This window comes from Rhinolophus ferrumequinum, chromosome 23 (assembly GCF_004115265.2).
Source record: "Rhinolophus ferrumequinum isolate MPI-CBG mRhiFer1 chromosome 23, mRhiFer1_v1.p, whole genome shotgun sequence".
Lineage (NCBI taxonomy): Eukaryota > Metazoa > Chordata > Mammalia > Chiroptera > Rhinolophidae > Rhinolophus > Rhinolophus ferrumequinum.
In genome coordinates, this window is record NC_046306.1 from 38447159 (window position 1) to 38472187 (window position 25029).

The 25029-nt window shown below is 41.9% G+C and overlaps 2 protein-coding genes and 1 non-coding gene across 4 annotated transcripts in view; all 3 read left to right on the plus strand.

Annotated features, from left to right (window-relative positions):
- Positions 1 to 18883, plus strand: part of LOC117015949 (protein PET117 homolog, mitochondrial) — a 32204-nt gene extending 13321 nt beyond the window's left edge. Inside the window, exons 5-9 of the mRNA XM_033094888.1 lie at positions 2552 to 2733; positions 4170 to 4589; positions 4711 to 5279; positions 17647 to 17783; positions 18708 to 18883. The gene's annotated coding sequence lies outside the window, so the exon portion shown is untranslated. The remainder of the gene's footprint in view (positions 1 to 2551; positions 2734 to 4169; positions 4590 to 4710; positions 5280 to 17646; positions 17784 to 18707) is intronic.
- Positions 1 to 23718, plus strand: part of KAT14 (lysine acetyltransferase 14) — a 33175-nt gene extending 9457 nt beyond the window's left edge. The window contains exons 4-10 of one of the 2 annotated variants that reach the window (XM_033094886.1): positions 2552 to 2733; positions 4170 to 4589; positions 4711 to 5279; positions 17647 to 17783; positions 18708 to 18883; positions 20229 to 20419; positions 22998 to 23718. In XM_033094886.1, the coding sequence (XP_032950777.1) occupies positions 2552 to 2733; positions 4170 to 4589; positions 4711 to 5279; positions 17647 to 17783; positions 18708 to 18883; positions 20229 to 20419; positions 22998 to 23171 (1849 nt within the window). In that variant the 3' untranslated portion in view covers positions 23172 to 23718. The remainder of the gene's footprint in view (positions 1 to 2551; positions 2734 to 4169; positions 4590 to 4710; positions 5280 to 17646; positions 17784 to 18707; positions 18884 to 20228; positions 20420 to 22997) is intronic. The other variant, XM_033094887.1, reaches the window with a different exon arrangement.
- LOC117016362 (U6 spliceosomal RNA) lies at positions 8986 to 9090 on the plus strand. Its single transcript, XR_004421886.1, has one exon. It is a non-coding gene; the product is annotated as a U6 spliceosomal RNA (small nuclear RNA).
- Positions 23719 to 25029: the final 1311 nt, after the last annotated feature.

The following is a 25029-nucleotide window of genomic DNA, read 5'->3' on the forward strand; positions in this document are numbered from 1 at the left end:
ACTGGCCCATATGGGAATCGAACTGGCGACCTCGGTGTTAGGAGCACGGCGCTCCAACCACCTGGGCTACCCAGCCGCCCAGAACACTTTATTAACCATATTGGAATACTTTTTTATATTACCGTATTTCATTGATTTTAAGATGCACAATATTTCATATATTGACTTCTCTGACAGCTGGATATATCTTACCTGTGATGGTGTGTCAAAATTTGAAAGTATTCTTATACTTAAAATCATGTATATTAAAGTCAGTAGATCCTATATTTGATGAACTATGATACAGCACATTCATAATATTTAAAATTCCAAAAATTATATAATGAGGATTCTGGGAAGATGGGACAATAGGAAGCACCAGAAATCTGTCTCCCCACCTGGATAACAATTGCAGTTGCAGAATGTGACTTACATAAGTCCTTTGGATTTCTGGAGTCTGTTGAAGGCTTACAACTTCCAGGGGAAGGTTTGGACAGTAAATTGCTGTTAATTTCAGTCAATTTCAACTCTTAGCACTTTAGCTTCTGCCCATCCCACACCTTTCAGCCTGGGGTCAGGTAGCAATGTGCATGTTCTCAGAGCAGCTTGCATACAGCTTATGGGAACCAGGGTGGACAAAAAAGACCCTGTCCTTCAAATGTTAAGATCTGTTCTGATTGCTGCTTCTGATCACAGAGGTGCAGACAAAGAAGTGGGCAACCATTTTTGTTGCACTTTCCCCATTGTTGCAGGCCCCTCTGGCTGAACCAACTTTAAGGGGATTTAATAGTCTGGCACCTTCCACTCCCCGCTTCATTTTTTTTTTTTTTGTTCTCATTTTTGGAGTCAGACAATGAAGACTGAAACATTGAGAAGCAGCTACATATACAGGGGAAATTACAAAGTCACCACACATGCTCAGGGGAAGATGCAGGCTCAAAAATGATCTGAGACCTTAAGTTGATACAACTCAGGCTGATCTGTGGCACAAGGAGACAGCTTTCAATGATCAAAAAACTAAAACCAATAAACTCTAGAGAAGGAAGAGAATCTAATTTCCAGACTTACTACATTATTAAATTCAAATGTCCAATTTTCAACAAAAAAAAATTGAAAGTAGTACAAAGAAATAGCAAAGTATGGGCCATCCAAAGGAAAAAAAATTAACCAACAGAAATACCATTCCTGAAAAAGACCTACTAGTGGATCTACTAGACAAAGACTTTAAAAAACTGTCTTGAAGATACTGAAAGAACTAAAGGAAGATGTGGAGAAAGTCAAGAAAATGATGTATGAACAAAATAGAAATATTAATAAAGAGAAAACCTAAAAAGAAACCGAGAATAAATTCTGGAGCTGGAAACTACAATAACTGCAAAGAATTCACTGGAGAGATTCAAAGGCAGATTTGAGCAGGCAGAAGAAAGATTCATTGAACTTAAGGCTAGAACAATGGGAATTATCGGAGCTGAGGAACAGAAAAAAGATCAAAGAGAACAAAGCCTAGCGGACCTGTGGGACACCACTAGCTGGACTAACATACACATTGAATGAGAAAGCAAGTGGAATGGCTTCCTCCTTGGTCGTATCCTTTGGGCAAGAGGAGGGGGCTTGGAAAGGTTAGAAAAAATTAAGAGTTGGCGAGAAGTACTCTTGGACCAAAATGTTGCTGGTGGAAGCTAATGTGTCATTTGTCCCATCTCAGATAGTGCCTATGCCTTTTGGTCGGGGGGCGGCAGGGGTGTGGGGGGAAAGGGCAGGTTTCTAGTACATCTTTGTTCCTAAGAATGCTTTTTCTTTTGCCTCCCTAGAAATAGTTTCTAACTGTTAGACATCTTATTAAAGACTTTTTTTTAGGATTTCTGGTAATTGACTCATGCTTTCAAGGTAGAAATGGGACAGTTGTCTTTAAAAGAATTTTCAACAGGAAACTGAACAGTTGACATTTTACATATCATTTACAAATTTTGTTACATATACTCTTGTGTAGTTATTTTGAAATGATCACTTTTCTTTTTAGCCTGTTAGTTATTCCCCCAAGGTTCAACTCTGTTTGTGGAACGTACTATGTAGTTTTATTCCCACTCAACTAGGTGAAGGCCAATGGCGCAGACTGAGAGATGCATCTGACACCTTGGGTAAAATGAACAATTTACCATGGCTGATGAGTCTCCTGTTTGCTTTCTTGAGAGCTATGTTTAATTCACATATAAAATCAACTCAAGTTAATTAAAATTAGCTTGTAGAACTCTGTAATCATGATGATTGTCATGAGAAATGTTTTATGAGCTTTGTTTGAATTATTTCATCTCCACAGCAACCTTGAGAGGTAAGTTCTATGATTCTGATTTTAAAGGTGAAGACACTAAGGCAGCTAAAAAGGTGATAGAGCCAGGATTTGAAGCCAGACAGACTTCAGAGCCTCCCTCTTGATTCTCATGCTCTGTTCCTTCAAAGATTGGAGGTTCCGTAGCATATCACAGGCTAGGAGTCCTAGAGTATACATAGAGTGTGTTTTCTATATAACGATAGGATTGAAAAGCCAATCATTTTTAAATTTCGGACTTACCAGGAAAAAGACTTCGACCTGGTGGAGCACAGTGGCGGGCTGCCTCAGCGTGGGAAGTCCTATGTACTTCCGTTCAGGTGCTCAAGAATTCGGAGAACCAGGATGGTGGAAACTTGTTCACAACAAGCCCCCGACAATGAAACCTGAAGGAGAGAAGTTGTCTGTCTCTACTTTGAAAGCAAAAGGTACTGTTGTGAGAACAGTACAAGAGGTGCTAGTGTGACCGAGTCCGAGCATGTGTGAGTTTAGGAGACAATCCTGCTTACCACGCACAGCTCATCTGCCTCGAACGACTCTGCTTTGCAATTTTATTACGATACTTTTTGTATGCCGTAAATAAACATTATATAAAAATTATTTGATAATTTTCTAATCAGATCACCAGCTTTATAAATTTCCTTTGATAGCTGAAATGTTCTCTATTTTCAATCTGATTTTGTTTTTAAACTTTGTATTATGGGAAATTTTAAACATATGCAAATGTGAAGAGAGTAACATAATGAATCCCCATGTACCTTTCACCTCACTTCAGCACTTACCTGCTGGCAACCTCATTTTATGTAGACCCCGGGTACTTTCCCCCAACCTCCATTCATCCCCACCCTTGGATTATTTAAAAGCAAATCCTAGGCATCAACATTGCATTATTAAATATTTCAGTATGTGTCTCTAAGTGATAAGGACTCTTTCGTTTTATAGTCTAATTATAATGCCATTTTCACACTTAAAAAAATTAATAACTCTTTAATGGTAACAACATATTGATCTGATTTTTTAATCCAAAAAGTTTTTAATGAGCTTTTAAATTTTTTAAAATATTGGGAAAAAAATAAAAGATTAAAGGGTATAAAGTCCGGAAGTGGCTCCTCTGCACTCTCCCCTGCTTTCGTTTTCACTCCCCAGAGTAACCGCTGTTGTCTCTTGTGAATGCATTTAGAAATTATCTCTGCACATTTAAGCATTTTCTTACTTTTTAAAAAAACTGTAAATGGACTCATACTATAATACTTGTTCTCCACCCCCGACCACCACCGCTTACCAATATACCTTGAATATCTTTCCATAGCAGTACATGTAGATCTACCCTATTTTCTTCTGTTTCATTGCATTCCATCGAATGGCTATATGATAATTTATTAAACCCCTGTTGATGGGTATTTTGGTTTTTTCTACCTTTTGTTATTATTTAAACAATATTATAATTGTACAGGTGTCTATATGTGCAGTTTTTTAAAGATAAATTCCTGGAAACAAGTTGCTGTATCAAAAGGCATATTTATTCAAAACTTTAATCAGTGTTGCCAAATTAACCTCCAGAAAGTTGTAATAAAATTTATGTCCTACTAAAAAGGCATCAAGGTGTCCATTTCTCCATATGCTTGCTGAACATTATCAAACTTTTAATATTTACTGATTCCAGTTGATGAAAGATAGTATCTAATTGTTTAAATTTGTATTGTAATTTCTTATTTCTTGTTAAGAGTTATCTAAGTCCTAGTTTAGGGCATTCATTGAACATTTCTCTATTTTGAACGTGGTAGTAGATTCACAATAATAAATTAGCAAAAGACACTAAAGTTGAATGGTTATTTGAAAATTTAGATATTTATTTCTTTTCTAGCAGCTTCAAAACCAACGTTAGACCCCATCATTACTGTTGAGGGACTTAGAAAACGGGCAAGTCGCAATCCTGTGGAATCCGCCATGGAATTAAAAGAGAAAAGGTCTCGTACTCAGGAAGCGAAAGACATTAGAAGAGCCCAGAAGGAAGCAGCTGGCTTTCTTGACAGGAGCACTTCTTCGACCCCTGTAAAATTCATAAGCCGAGGCCGCAGGCCTGACGTGATTCTAGAAAAAGGAGAAGTGATTGACTTTTCATCTTTGAGCTCTTCTGATCGCACTCCCTTGACCAGCCCATCTCCTTCTCCGTCTCTGGATTTCTCTGCCCCCGGGACCCCCGCCTCGCACTCAGCCACCCCCAGCTTGCTTTCAGAAGCAGATCTGATTCCAGATGTGATGCCGCCACAAGCCTTGTTTCACGGTAAGACTTACCTTTCTTGGGTCTTTTATTTTATGTATGGCCCATGATATAAAAGTGTATGTTTTCACCGTATGGGTGGTGTGCTCTGCATTTCTTCTTTCCTGTTTTATTCTCTGCACAGATGATGATGAGATGGAAGGTGATGGAGTCATAGACCCAGGGATGGAGTACGTTCCGCCCCCTGCTGGGTCAGCAGCTTCTGGGACAGTGGTCGGGGGCAGAAAGAAGGTCAGAGCACCTGAACAGATAAAGCAGGAGGTAGAGAGTGAGGAGGAAAAACCTGACAGGATGGACATTGACAGCGAAGACACAGATTCTAACACATCTTTGCAAACAAGGGCTCGAGAAAAGAGGAAGCCACAGCTGGAGAAGGACAGGAAACCTAAAGGGGCCAAGTATACTCCTGTGAGCATCTATGAGGAGAAGCTGCTCCTGAAGAGGCTAGAAGCTTGTCCCAGTGCTGTTGCCATGACACCAGAAGCTCGGAGACTGAAGCGTAAACTGATTGTTAGACAAGCAAAGAGGGATAGGGGATTACCACTTTTTGACTTGGATCAAGTTGTTAATGCTGCTCTTCTGTTAGTTGATGGGATTTATGGAGCCAAAGAAGGAGGAGTTTCCCAGCTTCCCGTGGGCCAAGCCACGTACAGAACCACCTGTCAGGACTTCAGAATCCTTGACCGATACCAGGTGAGTTGGCACATGCTCTCACACTCGGGGGGTAGGAGTGGAAGTGGGGCAGGCAGCACCACAGAGAGGACATAGTTGTGCTATGACTTTTAAAATCATGAGTAATTTTGGGAGATAGAAGAAAACAGCGAGAGAGAAAAATACCAAAATTGCTGGACTTTATTTTTTGAAATTGTTCAATGTGAATACCCCTTAGTACATCTGGCTTTTTTCCCCTTTGGGCATTCAAGGCAGAACCTAGGCATTTTCATTGTGTCTCTTAGTCCCTGAGGGTAGCTGTACATGGTTTATATCACAGCTTTGATTGACAGTTGTGTTGAGGACATAATGTACCAGACCCTGTGTTGAGCAGGATCTGAAGACGTGTAAACATCTGAGTGGTTAGGAGACAGCATGGAGAAAGAGCAGCCAAGGGATCAGGGTGGTGTCAGAGTTGCTTGAGGTTATTCAGTGGAACCCGAGTCTAAGTGTGCTCCAGGAATGATGAATTCCACTCGAAACTGCCAGAACACACCTTCACACAACAGGAATGAGAGGTCTTGTTTCCCTGTATCTTTGCTAGCACTCGCTCTTAACTAGCCTTCAACTAGTTTAGCTGATGGCTATAAAGTGAAATCTTGTTTTTGATTTACATTTCTTTGATTACAGGTGAGGTTAAACGCTTTTCATGTTTCCTAGTTGTTTCTCTGTGAATTGCGTATTTGGATTCTTTGCACATTTATCTTGTTCTTCTTTGGAAACTAGTGGGCTCTTGTCCTGATTGCCATTGTTCTGATATTATTCAGTCAGTGATGCACCATATCATTGTGCTCAGCATTTGGTGTGTAGGCCCTTTCAATTTGAAACTCTCCTTGAGTTCTAGACAGTCTTCTTAATTTCCTATCTTCTATTTTTCTCTAGCTTGTCTTTTTAGAGCACTGCTATTATTTGGATATTGGACCTTCAAGACCAGGGGTTAGCAAACTTTTTCTGTAAGGGGTCAGATAGCAAATAGTTTCTTCTTTGCAGGCCACACGGTCTCAACTATAGGTTGCAACTGTTCGATGCTGCTGTTGTAGTGTAAGAGTAGCACGGATAAGACGTAATGAATGGACTTGGCTGTGCTCCAATAAAACTTTATTTACTAAAACAGGCTGGATTTGGCATATGGGCTATAGTTTGCTGATGACGCCTACTCCAGATGGATCCCATTAATTTTCTTTTTTTTCCTATTTTCCATCTTTCTTTTCCTGGGAAATAGTAACCTCCCTGTCTGCATCCTAGGAGCCATGCAAGAGGGGCCAGGAGCTGACCGTTTAGCTGGTAAACTTCCACTGAATTACCCTGTTTTCAGAACTGTACTTCCCCTGTTGGCTGTGTCAGGTGCCCCTCTCTCCAGAATCTCTCTTTTGAGCCTCTCCAGGGAATCTAGTCTTCTACCATAGAGGGAAAGATCATTTCTGGATGTGTGCAGTGGGGGCTTTAACCTGTTGACTTTGGCAGGACCTGGTGCCTCCAATTGCTGCACTTTGCTGAGACTCGACTGTGTAAATCGCACTGCTCCTGGCCTGTCTTCACGGCTGCCTTCGGTTTTGGCTCTCTGTTCTAAGTCATTTGCCACTCATTCATATGCTTTTGTTGCTGTCATCTGTTCACCTGTTCTTTGTTCTTGTCTTTTTAATCTCTGTATTTTATTTTTTTAATTACGAAATGTGTCATACTCATAGAAGAATGCATAGAACATATGGGTATAGTTTAGAGATGAATAAAATAAATGCCTGTGCTTCTAGCTCCTAGGTTAAGAAACAGCATTACAAACGCCTGAGAAGTCCTTCGGTGCACTGTCTGCTCCCCTCAGAGGTAGCCATTCTCTGACTTTTAGTGTTAATCATTCCTCTGCTTTTTTTAATGTCTATATTCCTCAACAATATACTTTTAGTTTTTTAAAAAATGAAGTAGGAAGCACAAATCTAGCTGTGTAAGAAAATTGTCTCTTAGATGAAGGTTTCCAGGAGAAGTTAAGCTAAACAGTCTTTGTGGGTCATTGGTGTAGATTGAATTGTGTCCCCCAAAAGGATATATTGAAGTCCTAACCCCTGGTACTCATGAATGTGACCTTATTTGGAAATAGGCCCCTTGCAGATATGACTAGGTAAGATGCGGTCATAGTGGAATAGGGTGGGCCCTTAATGCAATATGGCCAGCGTCCTTATAAGAAGAGAAGAGACACAGAGACAGACACACAGGGAGAATGTCATGTGATAACTGAGATAGAGCGATGCTTCTGTAAGTGAAGGAAGACCCATTGTCGGTATCACCAGAAGCCAAAAGAAAGGCCTGGCCCAGATTCTCCCCCAGAGCATTCAGAGAGAGCATGTCCCTGCTGACACCTTGGTTTCTGACGTCTAGCCTCCAGAACTGTGAGAGGGTGTGTTTCTGTTGTTTTAAGTCACTCAGTTTGTGGAACGTTGATACAGCAGCCCCAGGAAACTGACACAGTCATGTTCTGGCTGTAGCTTCCATGAGCCGCTCCTGGAGAAGCCAGTGGACAAGGTCACTAGGAGGTCCTGGGAACATAAGGCCCACCACTGTCTGAGCATCAGGCAGGGCTGCAGCGTGTACCAGGGAGTGTGGCAGAAGTCTGAACCGGAGGAGTGGGCTTCTCTGTGTTTCTTGCCTCCGGTCTGACTTGCTTCCCTCCAGCTTATCGGAGGTCACAGCAGTTATTTGTGGGGTGAGTGTCCTCAGTCTATCCAGGGAACGAACGTGGAGGGAGTACATTCTCAGTACATGGTGAAGCAGAGCGGGGCACAGATGAGATTCTGGGTTGCAACTTCTTAAGAGTTAAAAGTCGGTCTGGTGGTGACAGGACTTATGATGATAGACTCAGAATGTCTATCCCTTGAGTCACACTTGTCACTCTACTGGCTTCCCTTTGTGTGTGATACTCAATGGTCCAAGGGTCACCCCTCACTGGAGGTTCATTTGCCCCTCCTCTGTATTGAATCTCCTCTTTCTTGTGTCCCATCTTTACCTTTTTGTAGGTTTAGTCTCTGTTTAAGTAGAGCACATCCTTAGTGGCTTCCTGAGGAAAGCTGCCTGGGAAGTGAAATTTGAGACCTTCCATGTCTGAAAGCCAGAATTCCAAATAGGCATTTGGTAGAGTTGAGAGCCGATTTAACAACAGTATTGGAAACAAGTAGACAATGGAGCAGTGCTTTCAGATTCTGAGGGAAAATGAAGTTGAACCTGGAATTTTATACACGGCCCCATTATCTAGGTGAGTCCTCTGCTGAAGACCCCTAATGTGTTTCTTCCTTGAGGTCTTTCCTCTTGTCAGAGTCCCCATAAAGGAGTGTTCATGTCTTAGAACCCTGGTTGCCACATGGGGGAAGGATGATCTTAGCCTTTAGCTTATATGGTACTCACACCTCAGCCACGTGAGCTACCCTGTCCAGAACCCTGGTTACACCTCCTCTAGAGATCACACCTCCAGACTTCTGTGCGGAGGGCAGCCACTTGGCAGCAGGGAGCTGAGGTGGGTTTTAGGGATTTTATTACTGGGTGCATAGCTTTTACCTGTCTTAGTGAGCATGTGCCCCTAGGTTGTGAAATTCACAAGTGCTTCTCAGTTTTTCCTCCCCAGTTAGGGAGAAAGGATGGCTAGAGGGAGCTGCAGTTGGGTATTCCCTTTCCACAGGTTGATTAGGCTTAATAAAACCCCGGTGTGCTCACTTTGGCAATACATGATACTAATATTAGAACGATACAGAGATTAGCATGACCCCTGTGCACGGATGGTATGCAAATTTGTGAAGCCTTCCATATTTTTAAGGCATTATGCTAAGTGAAGTAAGTCAGACAGAGAAAGACAAATACTGTATGATATCACTTATGTGTGGAATTAAAAAAAAAACCTCATAGAAAAAGAAATCAGACTTGTGGTTACCAGAGGCAGAGGGTGGCGGGAGGGGGAATTGGAGGCAGGTGGTCAAAAGGTACAAATTTCTAGTTACAAGATAAATAAGTACTGGAGATGTAATTAATGTACAACGTGATGACTATAGTTAACTGTCATGGAGGGGGTCATGCGGGGTCTCTGGTCCTGCTTCCCACATAAGAACGCAGGACATGGCGAGGCCAAAAAGGAACACCCACGGAGCCATAGATAGGGGAGTCATACCACGATATTCTTGCTGGTGGCACAGGAAGCAGGAGCCACACTATCCACAACCTGCCATCCACTTCTGTCTGCCAACCAACCCCACTTGCTAGCTGCAATCCGCCGTGTTAACTGCAATCTGCGCTTGCCAGCCACCATCTTCTTGCTAACCCAATTTTTGCTAGTGTAGCCACAGCAGTTATATTAGTGGCCAGTGGCTCACTGGTTACAGCTGACGGTCAACAAGCCACAGCTGATGGCCATTTACTACCTGAGCCAGCACCTTTCCACATGAGGCCGAGAGCCTGGAAACTGCACTCCTGGCTCTGTCCCCACACTGACACTGCTGTAAGATGTATAGGAAAGTTGTTAACAAGAGTAAATCTTAAGAGTTCTCATCACCAGGAGAAAATTTTTTTTCTTCTTCTTTCTTTTTATTGTAAATCTATATGAAAAGATGGATGTTAGCTGGACCTATTGTGGTAATCATTTCATAATATATGTATATCAAACCATCATGCTGTAGGCATATTAATCTTATGCAGTGATGTTTGTCAGTTATTTCTCAATAAAACAGGGGGAGAAATGTTTTTAATAAACTACTTATTAAAAACCCAATAAGTTAGGCTCTGGCAAAATGGTTTCTCTTGAGGTTTCTCTTGAGGCAGGCCTGATTAAGAAAAACAGAATACACTGTGCTCTGTTGTATTTCAAAATGGGTACTTCCCCCTCCCCTTGCTGGAAGCATAAGGAGATTTTTCTTTGATCCTCACTATGAAAACCTGGTAGAGCTCCTGGAAGTAAAACTCACAAAAATGTGTCATGTCCTGGCCCTGCCCAGACCCCGAGATTTTTCTCTGATTTGTTTGCACTGAGCCTCCAGCGATTTGTCAACTGCCCAGACCCCGAGATTTTTCTCTGATTTGTCTGCACTGAGCCTCCAGCGATTTGTCAACTGCAGTTTGGATTTTTCTACCTGGCATTTGTTCCCAGAGCTTTCTGTTCATGGATTTCTGCTCTGATAAGTTGTGATTCTCTGTGTCTGCCTGTCCATCTTTTCAATTTTGGGGGCAGCAGTTTGCCCCATGACCTCAGTTCTCTGATGGATTGAAGAAGAGTTGTTGATCCTCAGTTTGCTCAACGTTTTACTTGTTGTTAGGATACAGTAGTGACTTCCAATCCCCTTATGTGCTGGACTGGAAACTAGAAGTCCTCTTATATGCTTCTTTAATCTGGGAAATTCTTCATCATTGCTTCTTTAAATATATTCCCCTTTTATTTCTTTCCTCTTCTTCTACACTCCTAATACAGATGTTGACACTACTGGATTTCCCTGAAAATAAGACCCAACCGGAAAATAAGCCCTAACACGATTTTTCAGGGTGCTCGTAATATAAGCCCCACCCCAAAAATAAGTCTCAGTTAAGATCGTCAGCCAGATGGATGCGTTTAGTACATCTATTGCAACACACGATAAACATATTGAGTTATAAAATAATATTAATATATAATTAAATAATGTTATTGACATTAATACTTAAAATAAATGATAGGGCGGGCCCGGTGGCTCAGGCGGTTAGAGCTCCATGCTCCTGACTCCGAAGGCTGCCGGTTCGATTCCCACATGGGCCAGTAGGCTCTCAACCACAAGGGTGCCAGTTCAATTCCTCGAGTCCCGCAAGGGATGGTGGGCTCCGCCCCCTGCAACTAAGATTGAACACGGCACCTTGAGCTGAGCTGCCGCTGAGTTCCCGGATGGCTCAGTTGGTTGGAGTGCATCCTCTCAACCACAAGGTTGCCGGTTCAACTCCCGCAAGGGATGGTGGGCTGTGCCCCCTGCAACTAGCAACGGCAACTGGACCTGGAGCTGAGCTGCGCCCGACACAACTAAGACTGAAAGGACAACAACTTGAAGCTGAACGGCACCCTCCACAACTAAGATTGAAAGGACAACAATTTGACTCGGAAAACAGGCCTGGAAGTACACACTGTTCCCCAATAAAAGTCCTGTTCCCCTTCCCCAATAAAAAAAAAAATAAAAATAAAAAAATAAAATAAATGATAATATAAATTATAATTAAGTATTTGTAAATACCCAAGCGGGCGCCTTTGGGCGAGAGGTAATTGCCTATGTAAACAGATGAACTCGAACTTATTGCCGAATGACCAATTGGAGTACAGACATAACACATGAATAACATGTGCACTTGATAACGAACGGATGTGGTTGTGTCTAACATGAATTTTCATAATTCGATACGTCGTGTGTTGCAATGGAAGTACTTAATGCACTTGAGTGAAATAAAGAAACGTTTTCTGAATTTTGGTGCCTGCAATTTTTTGTCACTTTTGTGTGGACCATCATTCTTAGCTGTCATCATTTTTGTTGCTACTCCTGCCTTGTAAGTCTTCAATTAATACTTGATTTAATGGTACATTAAAAGGGAATAATATTTCGACCCCCAGACAAGATGAGTGCAAAAAGAAAGAGCTATTCCATCGAGTACAAGAAAGAAATCGTGGAGGACTCCCAGGGCAAGAATCGCTTTTTGCAAAGAGAAGTTGGATCTCCGAATGGTCTGTAAATGGCAAGCAGAATATGATAACCTCAGTCAACAGGTGGACGAGGGAAATGCTAAGAAACACAAGTGTGGATCAGGTCAGCAACCATTATTTCTCGAGCTGGAGGACATCATCTGTGAATGCATTGCTGACAGGAGAGCAAAGGCCTTGGTTGTGTGCAGGGCTGATATTCAAGCATTTGCCCTTGCAATGGCACCACAGTTAGAAATATCCCCAGAAGAATTCAAAGCATCACAACACTGGCTGGATGGCTTCCTTCAGCGATATGAACTGCCTCTAAGATCGACAACACTGTTCAAGCTGGAAGATACTGAAGTTATTAAACGTGCACTTGCATTCAAGTCTTTTGTTGATGGCATCGACTTTTCTAAATACCAGCTCTCCTACATGATTGCTACGAGTGCAACTGCAGTGTTTATGGGCCAAGGATCTCAAACGACAGTTGATCAGAGGGGTGCCTTGTCAATGTACATTCCCTCCACTGGTTACAAAAGTGCACGTGTTACCTGTATTTTGGCAATTCGTCTGGATGGAAAGAAAGCCCCACCTCTAGTCATCACTAAGGGCAAGAAAGATAAGGTTGAATGTGTTTCAGGTATTATGTTCTTGAAACCAAAGAAGCCTGGTGCACACAAGCAGTTATAAGGAGGTGGGTTGCTGCCACTTGTTTTGTGAGGTGGCCAAAGAGTTCTGCTAGTCTGGGATTCAGCCAGCACTCAGCGCGTTAAAGACATGAAGAATTTCCTTGCAGAGAGAAGACTAGATCAAGTAATGATAACCTCAGGAATGACTGCCTACCTCCAGACTCTTGATATTGCAGTAAACAAGCCATTCAAGGACCATTTGTGCGTGGACATCAATGACTACACTGAAAACAGAATGGAGTGAAATCAGCGTGGAAATTTTGTGAAGCTAGCCTGCAAGACGTCGTGACTTGGGTGAAGAATTCATGGGATAAAATCACTGACAGCTGTGTTGCCAATGCACTACGAGCAGCCTATGTGGACAAGAAGTGCTCATTTAAGGAGAGCTCTATTGCTGGACATGAGAGATTGAGGCCAATGGTTCTACAGGAAATGGAGTCGCAAGAAATTCAAGCCAGAATTGAATTATGTTATGACGGTGTTCCAGAAGATGATATGACCGTATTTGAATAAATGTAGATTGTTGTACATGAAAAAATAAGACATCACCCAAAAATAAGCCCTTATGCGTCTTTTGGAGCAAAAGTTAATATAAGACCTGGACTTATTTTCGGGGAAATATGATATTATTTTCTTTATCTCTTCCTTTGCCTTTTTGAAGAGATCCTCAACCTTCCCTCACATCAGTCACTGAGTGCTTTATTTCAGTGATCATGTATTTAATATCTGATAATGAATAAGAAATGCTTCATAACTTCTCTTTATTGTTTCCAGTCTTTAGTACCTTGGAGCCTATTTATTACACTTTTTAAAAATAGCTTTATTGAGATACAATTCATATACCATACAATTCACCCATTTAAAGTGTATAATTCAGTGGTTTCTAATATATTCATGGAGTTGTGTAACTGCAGTCATAATCAATCTTAGAACATTGTCATTATCCTGAAAAGAAACCCTGAACTCCAGCTGTTACTGCCTAAACCCCTTCGCCCCCACCCCCCACACCGAGCCCCCATCAATCTTTCTGTCTCTGTAGATTTACCTTTTCTGGACATTTCAGATAAATTGAATCATATAATATGTGGTATTTCCTGACTGCTTTCCTTCATTTAGCATAATGTTTTCAAGATTCATCCATGTTGTAGCATATGTTAGTACCTCGTTCCTCTTTATGATTAAATAGTATCCCATGGTACAGATACATCCCATTTCCTTCATCCATTCATCAGGTGATGCACAGCGGGCTGTTTGTACCTGTTGGCTGTTGCGAATAATGCTGCTGTGAACATTTGTGTACAAGTTTTTATGTGGACGTGTTTTCATTTTGTTACTGGCACAGGGGGCCTTGCCCCTCTCAGGCTAGAGATTAAGAGAGTGGGCAAAACAGTTTTGTAGAGAGAATGCTTTATTAAAGTGAAAGCATGATGCAGAAAGGGAGCACACTCTGGAGGAGAATGGATATGGCTCCCCGAGGTTTACACATACAGTGTTTTCATGGGCTCTTAGGGTGAGGGGCCACCCAAAGTGTATTGAGGTGGGTCCTTCCCTGCACTTGCGCAGTATAACTACACGCTCCTTCATATGTCACTTGTCTCATTAGCATCTTAAATCTCCACCTAGGAGTGTGTTTTTTACTATGACAATGAGGAAAGGTTAACTTAGGACAGCTCTTTTAACTAATACGCAGGCATCACTTTAGGGACTTTCCTGGACCCACTTACTTCTGTTCTGCGATTATCCGCTCATTGGTTCTTACTGGCCGAGAATGTGACTCAAGATTGTTTTCCCCAGCTGCAGGCTCCTGCTATGTGACTACTAACCACAGTTTCTCTTGGGTATATACCTAGGAGTGGAATCGCCCAGTTAAATGGTAACATCCTGTTTAACTTTTTGAAGAACTGCCAGGCTGTTTTCCAAAATGCCTGCGCTCTCTTACATTACCGCCCGTGCTGTGTGAAGATTCTGATTTCTCCACACATCCTTACCAATGCTTGTCACTTTGACTGCAGCCATCTTACTGGGTATCAAGTGTTATCTCGTCGTGTTGATTTGCATTTCCCTGATGACTACTTATTGTGCTTTTAAAATAATTTTGTCTGTCTGGTAAATTACTCCTGCCTTTTCCAGTACAGTGTGTTTACTTTGCTATCTTTTTTGTTTTAACAACTTATTTATGTCTTGATTTTATTCCCTGTGAATGCATTTTACCTTAGTAGTACCAGCTGCCGTTGCTGGCTGTATACACCTGGAGGGAGAGGCAAAAGCCTGCTTCCTCGCTTGTCACCCTCTTGGCAACTTTTGTAAAATGGGACGCTCTGGGCTGTACCACTTCCCATTCTCACCTTTTCCACAATTAGGGAAGCTCCCCTCAGGGAACCTCCCCGGACATCTGGCCCCTGTGTTCCTTTTATCTCCCTATGCCATTATTGCTGTGGGGCTATGGAGTGCTCAGGGGCTGTCCTGAGGGTCTGTACCCTACATCTCAGGAGGGCTCCAGGCTGCTCTAATATCAGCCCCCGCTAGGTAGCGCTTGCTGGCAAAGTGGTTTGGCAGAGATCCATCCAGAGCAGAGGAAGTGGTCTAAACAGGAAGCTCCCTCGTCCCCATTGTGGTGCAGATCCTTTCCCTGCTCAAGGCTGCCCATTGTCACCTTACCTGTACCCAGCGCCTTTGATCTCCCTTGGGGTTTCTCACAGCCTTTGTGTTCTGTCTTCCCTCTCACTTTTTGGCATCTCCCAGATTGGGTTTGGGGAAGGGACCCAGCAGCCCACCTACCTCTCCATTTAGACCCAGAAGAAGCTCATTTAACATTTTCCAAACTTATTTGACCTTGGGTGCTTTTTTCCCCACCATTTTGTTGTTCAACTAACGTAAGTACTTCATATGTGTCAAGCACTATTCTATCTGGCGAAACCGCAGTAAATGAAGACAGATAATGCCCCCCCCCCCCTTATGTAAGTGCCATCCGCGAGCACGGAGATGACCGTACTAACTCCCTAAACCAGCAGGATCGCCTCCTACAGGTTGAATGCTGTGGGGGAGGGGGCAGAGGGCAGTGGGGTGCTTTGGATGGGGTAGTTAAGGACAGACTTTCTGTGGAGGTAACACTGAACCAAGTCCTGCTCCACAAGGAAGAGCCAGGCTGAGGAAGGTTGTAGGCAGAAGGCCCCCGCCCAGGACCTAAGGCAGGAGTTAGTGTGGTGTATGGGGCGGGAACATAGTGATGACTGAGGAGGGGGTGGTGGGAGACGAGGCAGCAGCGGTGATGGGGGCCAGATCCTGTGGGTCCTGGACGACGAGTTTCCATTGTTTATGAACATACAGTGGGAAGCCACGTCGGTGTTTCCATTACAGGAGGTGAACTTACTGGTTTTTAAAGGAAGAATCTGGTTTATGTGGAGAAAGGATGATAAGGGGTGAGAATGGCAGGTGGCAGGGAGACTGGTAGGAGGCAGTGACCTAGACAGAAGTGAGGGTGGTTTAGATTTGGGAGAAAGCAGTGGCGATGGAAAGAAGCTAGGGTAGTATAAAACATCTCTAAAGTTCTCCAGGACTCATCTGGACACATTAACCAGGTAATATTTCATGGGCTAGTGTTTCAGTTATCTATTGCTGCATTACAAACCATCCCAAAACTTAGTGGCTTAACACAGTGACTAGTTAATATTTCTTCTGATTCTGTGGGTTGACTGGACTCAATGGGTGGTTCTTCTGTGGCTGCATTCAGCTGGGAGCAGGGTCAGGACTGGAATGAACAGGATGGCCTCTCTTCCTCCAGTGCCTGTCTCCATGTGGCCTCTAGTCATTCAGTGGTCCAGCCTGGACACCATAGTAGCTGGACTCAAGGAGGGAAACAGTGGAAGCTGTCAGTCTTCTTAAGGCCTGGGCTCAAAAGTCCCAGAATGTTACGTCTGCCAGTTCTGACTGATCAAAGCCTGTCACAGGCCCACCTAGATTCAAGGGAAGGGGAAATTGACTCTGCCTTTTGATATGAGGAGCCACATGTACCCAGAGGCAGGGGAAGAAATATTGGCGCCATATTTAAAACTATATACCACAGCTTTCAATTTCACTTTGAAACTTAAAGTCCTGGAAGAATTTCAAAGTTGGCCTTTGAAAGTTTTGGTGTCCAGTTTGGGACAATAATAGAGAACAAATTATAAAAGAAGGAATTCTTGCTCTTCTTCCAACAAAGTTATTTTCTAGGCTAAGAGCAAACTGATTCTACAAAAACAACTCAAGTTTCTAAACTTTATCCAACACTTGGCAAACTACTTTATAAATGTGCCTTTTAGTCTTCCATCACATGTTCTCTTACTACATGACTAAGGGCCCTGGAGCAACACTCACTGAAGAACAGACATCTCCACTTGGTTCCCAGTGTGAAACCCACCAGTTCAGTTAGGATACCTGCCTAAGGTGCAAAGACCACATCCTCATTGAACCTCCGGTAGGACCTCTCTACTATTGTGATTTCTTTTAGAATGTAATTTACATCAGTCCTACTTTTGTCAAACTTACTCATTGCAGTGGAGACATATTATAATAAACCCATATACAGGTACAGCAAAAATTGGCCCTCATGGCTGTTTGAATAACGAACTACTCATAAAACATGACCCATGTGTATGTTACCTACACGTCACGAATGCTGTTTAATATTTGATGAACAAACTGACAGTGTAATAGACAAAATGAAACCTAGAGAAGCTGTAAATCCAGTGCTCAATAGTGCATTGCAGTCACTTAAATAACTTTACAATTTTTTGAGTTATTTTGATTTTAAACTATTGCGACCAGGATTAGTTTTGTATATCAAATTTTTTGCAAAAGTACCTATGAATTTTTTGTTGAAACTCGAGCTTTTCAAATATATAATGTAAAAATGCCTACTTTGTGACATAAAAATGTCGTAAGTACTAATTCTCTGTGGCATTAAACCAATCAATCCTTTGAGCAATTTTACTTTTCGATAACCAGTGTTTCTTTCTCATAGACTGCCTTGCCATCCAGGAAAGGATTTCGGCACCAAAGCACCAAGTTTTTGTATCGCTTGGTGGGATCAGAAGATTTGGCTGTGGACCAGAGCATTGTCAGCCCGTACACATCCCGGATCTTGAAACCGTACATCAGGTATGTGGAGAAAAGGCTGTGAAGTCATGAGAAGTAATGTTTGTGGTTCCTGCCCCCGCCCTCTGCGGGGGTGAGTAAGTACCAACCCCGCGAGCAAGGCATCTGTGTCCAGCCTCCGCTCTGACTTGTCTCAACTGTACTTTTCTGCAGAAAGGATGGTCTTTTGATGCAAACATAAAAAGCAAGGATAAATTAACTCTGTTAGATTCATTATGATGATCAATCATACTCATTGTTTTGTTTTAAATTTTAAAGTTATATATATTGAATAATCTGTGAAATTAAAAAAAAAAAATGGGAGAGATATCTCAGTTGGGCCTATATCTGGACTAGATGTTGGGACCATTTCTGATGAAGAGTCCTGGCTGTGCTGTGGAAGCTGAACTGAGGAGAGCTCCCCGGTCTCGGCTGTCTCGGCTGATTGGCAGAGCACGTGGTCTTAGTTGACCATCCAGGCTGTGCAGCTCCACAGTCACCTGATCCTTCTTGCCTGGCACTGCCTCCTAGGCAGACATGTGGAAAGGCAGTGTGCGAGCCTGCCCCATTCCCCTGGTCTCTGCTGCTCCTCGGCTGCCCTGGCAGAGTTGGGCCTTACCTGGCCTGGGCTCTGTCCTGGTCAGAGCACTCAGAAGGTTAAATTAGGATGCTGTTTCTATTTCCTCCCTCTGTTCATAAGGCTTACCAGCATGAGTAGAGTTCCTGGTGGGTCCAGAGGGGTTTGGTCTGACAATGTTGATAGAGTAAATTTTAAGTTCATACCAGAGAAGTATTGTAGCTGTTATCAAGCTAGCTGCCATTTAAAGTACTGCAAAATAGTTCAAAGTTTCAAGTACATCAAAGAGTTTGTGTGAACCAAATGGCTAGGCATAATACTGTATTTTTTGTTTTTGTTTTTTAATTTCTTTATTTTCGGTGGTATTGGAGGCGTGATTATGAAACAAAGCCACCCAAACTGCAACTCCTGTCACAGATTCGTTCCTACCTGCACAGAAGTAACCCTCATTGGATACCAGAGCCCGATGCACCACTCGATTACTGCTATGTCCGGCCAAATCACATCCCAACGATAAACTCTATGTGTCAGGAATTTTTCTGGCCTGGTATGTCCCCCACCCCCAAAACTGGGAAGATCAGTTTTCTGTATAGTTCACTTTAGTAATTTTTTAAATTAGTATATGTCATGTGACCCTAAAATCTTTGCTTATATGATTTCATTCAGTTTCTCTCTACTAATATTAAAATATAAACACCTCTTTCTTTCCTAAGATCAAGAAGAAGCCTGCAATTAAAGTAATAAACAGTGTTTCTGTTTGTTTCTCTTCCCTGTTTGTCTCTGCTTCCAGAATAAAAGATTCACCCTGTTTGCTTCTACATATGTTTAGATATCAGGTAATGTCTATCAGTCATACACAGACTGGTAGCTGGGCCGTTTGGACACTTTTGATTTTTGCTTAATAATTCTGTATGCTTTGTTTAGTTAGCTGTTCCTTACAGAGTATTAGTACAACCAAAAGGTGTTTTTAGAGAGCGAAATACCCCAGTCACAGAATTTGAAAGTAAGAATAAACTCAGTATGATTTGTTGTTTTATCAGCCTTAACATACTGTCTCTAACGACCAAAGCCATCAATTAAAGGAACACATTTTTATTGCTAAATATAAACACATTCTTTGTGAATCTGCTTTATTGCTCTGTTTTGAAATGTAAAGGAAATAATGTATGTCTTCCAGATGTAGGTAAGATTTCATCAGGATGAGAGCTTTGTCATCTTTATTGTCTGATAATCGTGTAACAGTGCATGTGGTAGCAGAGCTGTGCTCGCTCTTTTGGGAGTGGAATGGGGCTGAGAGGAACATTCTGGGAGCATTCACTGCTCTCTGCCTTTGTATTAGGTGCCTTCCATACATTATGGAAGGAATTATTTTTTATTCAACCTCCTTATTATAAAATATAGTATTTGTACAAAAGAGCTTATACATTGAATATCCCTGAGGTAAAGAATACAATGATACAGACCGTCTCAGGAGATCTTTATTCCAGCTCTGTGAAGTATAGATACACTCTCTGAAACGTTGTAGAAAATGAGACCCAGACATTTAGAGATGTGCCCGCTGATACATGTGGCCAAGGAGGCTGAGTTCAAAGTCAGGTGTGTCCAGTTCTGAACCTCTGGGCGCTTTCTACTATCCACCCTATCCTGCTTCTCTTCTTTTAACATATGTCTTTAGAAAAGATGAGGTTAATTTTGATATTTTTCTAAAATTCACTTTTATTTTTATGAGCTGAATGTGTGGTATCTATGGTAATACTTTGTCTTATTTTTTTGTTTTGTTTTGTTTTTTTTCTTAGCATGCAGGTGTAGCTATAAGTACCAACTGAACAACTTGGTACGCATTAATGCCAAAAGGCACACTGTTTTAATCTCCAGTTATCTGCTTTCTTTAGGCATTGATCTATCTGAGTGCCTGCAGTACCCAGACTTCAGTGTTGTTGTCTTGTATAAAAAAGTCATCATTGCCTTTGGCTTCATGGTTCCCGATGTGAAGTACAATGAAGCTTACATTTCATTTCTGTTTGTCCATCCTGAATGGAGAAGAGCAGGGATTGCAACTTTCATGATTTATCATCTGATTCAGGTATTTTGTCTGTGCTCATCATCTGCCCATTTGTCTCTGGGCTCTTTCAAAAGACTTGGAAGAGGGGAGAAACAGAGTGGGGGCCCTCCCAGCACGGCCCAGTGGAATGTGAGACCAAGTGAAAGAAAGCCAGTCACCATCATTCATGAGGTCATTAAAACACAAAAATCTTTGCCCCTCTAAAATAAGATTACTATTTAGATCTAGGTTTCAAAGAAGCCAGTTTGTGAACATGTATAGTAAATAAAATGAGAAAATACCGAAAGTGAGAGCCTGAAGCACTTACACTATCCAAATTGGTAACACTGTTGCTCTTAGATTCAGCTCCGGGAGACAGAGAAGTGGAAGTGGGACATTTTAGTTTTTAAGGACTTAAACATTTTAGCTAAACTGTATCACTCGGCAGTACATATTCGATTGCTGATTGTTTTTACTATCATTGTGTAAGCTGGTGTGAACCTTCTAAGACTTGATTCTAATATTTAACTATAATTCATCCTTGGATATATCTGTAAAGAAAATATACTGTATATATATATATACTAACCTCAGAAAAACATGTAAGGATTTTCACCCCCAGAAATTTTCTGGTAACTTTTATTTAGAAACCATTTGATGTGGATGATTTTGTGTTACTGGTCAAGATTCTTTTTGTGGGGTGGGGGGGTGATTTTTATTAGGTTGGTGCAAAAGTAATTGCAGTTTTTGCAATTATTTTTAACCTTTTAAACCGCAATTACTTTTGCACCAACCTGTACTATTGAAGTATAATTGACATACAACATTATATTAATTTCAGAGGTATAGCATGATGATTCGATTTTTGTGTACGTTGTGAAATGATTAAGTCTAGTTAACATCCATCACCATACATAATTATAAAATTTTATTTTTCTTATGATGAGAACTTTTAAGATTTACTTTCTTAGCAACTATCGAATATGCAATACAGTATTAACTATAGTTGCCATGCTGTACATTACATCCCATGACTTATTTTTTTTAAGTGGAAGTTGGTATCTTTTGATTTCCTTCACTCATTTTGCCATCCCCCACCTCTGGCAACCACCAGTCTATTTTCTGTATCTATAAGCTTGGGTTTTTTTAGGATTCCTTTTAAGTAGATGATGGAGATGATAAAATGTTGTTTTTCTGGTTTTTAATGAAACTTGCTCAATAATTCCCAAGTGTTGGCAGGAACCTTGAAAACCGTCTTCCTAAGAATTGCTTTCTTCTCTCTTCTTGTGGGAATTAATATGTGCTGCTGTGGTTATCTTGAACTGAGACCTTCTCAGTTACTTCTACCATGTTCCTCCTTTTCTCTGCCCCAATCCACTCACAGAATTGACCCCTACTCTGTATTCATCCTTCTGTCCTAGCAGAACACCTACAGGATTTCTGCCTTTCCCTTCACTGGCAAGGGCTTGAGGGCAGGGCAGGGATGACAGTTTTGTGTGTGCCTGATACAAGGCCTGGCCCCGGCTGTCCTCAAAGAGCATTCCCTGGGTGGGAGGAGTGTTCATCTTTGTATGCGGGTGCCTGGCCTCCAGCCAGCCCACACCCATAGGCCAACACAGCCCTACTCAGTCAGTCAGTAGTACTGGGTGGTGGCCATGGTCAGACTGCATATTTGCAGTGTAAAGAACACTAACTTCACCCCACAAAATTTATTTTATACACACTCACAACACACTCTTGTCCTTGGTATACTAGTAGTTCTTTCTAGTCCTAAAAAGCACCTTTGGATGAAGAATGTGAATTTAAGACAGAAAAAGAACGTAGTTGTCTACCTTTGACAACATTCTTAAATAGAGGCCCTTTAGGAACCATGGACGATAAAATCCAAGGACCTTATGAACCTCAGTATTTCATTGCCTTCCTCATTGAAAAGTTCTTTATTTATATGACTTTCGGGGTCCTTTACTCTGTAGCTAAAGAATCTAAGGACTCACCTTAGACTGATAGAACGATTATTACTGTTTCCCCTAGGATTGGGCCAATGCTAAATATGGAAGTCTCGGTTCTGAGGACGGGAGGAATGGGCGGTGCGCTTTGGGACTCAGAAGGCCTATGTAGGCTCTTTAAATGAAAGTCTTCATGTTTCATATCTGGCACATAATTTAACATATTTTTCTACTAGATCTAGGAAAGGAATTGTTAGCATTCCCTTGCAGGATAAAATCTAGTTTTTAAAAGCAGAACTTCTTATCCTATTTGATGTTTCTTCAAGATTGTCATGGTGTTTGGTATTGATATGTTTGACATATTTAAATATAATTTAAGTATAAATAATACAGTTGACAATAAAATATCCCACTTGGCCCTTTGCTTCAGAGAGAAAAAGAACACATAGCATACCATCAATTTCCTTAGTCTTGATGTATGTTTTTGTGAATGTTTTGATCAGTGGCAAAATGTCATTCGGTTTCCAGCTGTTGCTAGGTGTTGCAATGTCTCAGCTCCAGTCCCTGACTTCTCCGGTTTCCATAACTATCTGTACTTAAAAGAGTTTCTTCACCTACTCATTTTCCCTCGGGCTTTCTCCTTTTCATCTTGTATTTTTCCACTCTTTTGACAGACCTGCATGGGCAAGGATGTAACCCTTCACGTCTCAGCAAGCAACCCCGCTATGCTGCTGTACCAGAAGTTTGGATTCAAGACTGAAGAATACGTTTTAGATTTTTATGATAAGTATTACTCCTTGGAAAGCACAGAGTGTAAACACGCATTCTTTCTGAGGCTCCGACGCTGATGTGGATTGAATACAGCTCTTCACAGACAGACGCGTCTCCACATAGACCTTACTCATTTCACTGTGTGTTCTAATCTTCTCTGTGATTAGACATTCATTCAAACCTCTCAATGAAATGAGAAAAGAGGTGGGCAGTGGAATGAGTAGTGGGCAGCCCTTCAGCAAAATCGCTGTCCAGTCCTTCCTGGAGAGGCCTCCGACCCATATCTTAGGACTCCACAAACTGAAAAATGCTGCTGTCCTCCTGCCACCCGACGGTTTGCAAGAACAAAAGAGTATCCAAACTGATACTCTTGGTGAGAGAGAATCTATCCTAATTTAAAGGAAGAGCACATGTGATCGCTATTAAAGATTCATGCAGTACCTGAGAGGCACTGTCCTGTTTTGGGATGATGAGAAATTATGGGATGATTACGTAAAGGGATGCCATCCCTTTTCCCAGCTTGATGTGTTATCGTTGAACCCAGTAGGACTTCTAGGGCACTGAGATTCTATTATCTCTCTGTGACTTTGGTCACAGTCAAAATAAACGAAACATTTGTGTCTACCTGTTGCTTTACCTGTTCTGCGGTTAGTATCTCCCGCGAGGGGTTTGGCCTGGGAGTAGAGATCTCATTCTCCCCATGCTTGTGAAGTTGGTTTGGGGTTGGAATGGCTGAGCAGGCTGCTTTTAGATTGTACCACTGGATGGAGCTGTGCAGTGATGGAAGGAGAACTGGCTGTGGACAGACCTGTATTGTCTGCATTACTAGGCTGTTTGGTGTGTGTGTGGAGGTGTTGGAGATGGACTATATTCAGGTTTTTTGGATCTGGCAGGAGCATTTCCAAAAGCATTAGATGTCCTCGAAAATCTTTCCTTGTAACAACCTATGGCCAGAGTGTCAATCTAATCAGTTTGCTTTCAATCTCTCTTTAATTAAGAGCAGTGGTTCTTAATTTTGGGGGACATGGATCCCTTTGAGAATCCAAAGAAAACTAAATACTCTCTAGAAAACTGTGCACATTTAAAGTTTTGGATGAGAGAGCTGTGGACCACAAATGAGGAACTTCTGCCTTAGAGGCTGTACTGAGAGCCAACTTGAATCCTTTTGTTCATGGGAAGTGTATCATGCTCCTCTGAAGATGATCTGCAAGTTGTTCTGTCGCTTGTCCCTGTTTACCAGGTTCAGGGCTCCTGGAGCCAAGGCTGCCATGCTGCTTTGTCCTCCCCAGCACTGGGCCCAGGGCTAGACACGGACAATCACTGTTGTCAAGTTCCCCACAGTGAAGGCCTGCCTCCTCTGGACTCCCAGAGAGTTAAACCAGCACTTCCCAGCTTTGCCCTTCAAGGACCCAGCAGAGAGGGTGGGACCAGCTGTCACCTGACATGCACTCGTGTCCTCTAAGATTTATTAAAACTGAAAGTATGTTATATTCTACTCGTTAAGTGTATCTGTTTTAATGTTAAAATAATGGATTTTTTAACCCCAAAGCTTCAGGTAGTGTTGACACTCTAAAAAGATTGGGCAGTTTGAGCCTCTGCTCAGACAAGCCCCCAGGGTGCAGCATAGAGCTGCAGTCTTGTTCTTTTCCTCAACAGTGACACTGTAGGGGTTCAACACAGCCCTGTCTTCACTTTGAAGGACACTTATGATTCGAGTCATTTTAAGAATTTCGAGGGGAAAATGAGTATAGTTGAAAAGCAAACATACTACTCGGTATGTTCACATTTAGCCAAAATGTCTAGTATTATAGTTAAACTGAGTATTTAAAAGCTAAATTAAATACATCTAACAAAAGGCGTTAGGTTCTAAGTGGGATGAAAAGTAGAGGTCCCATCTCGGAGGCTCTTGGAAAAACAAGAATTGTTGGCCTCTTG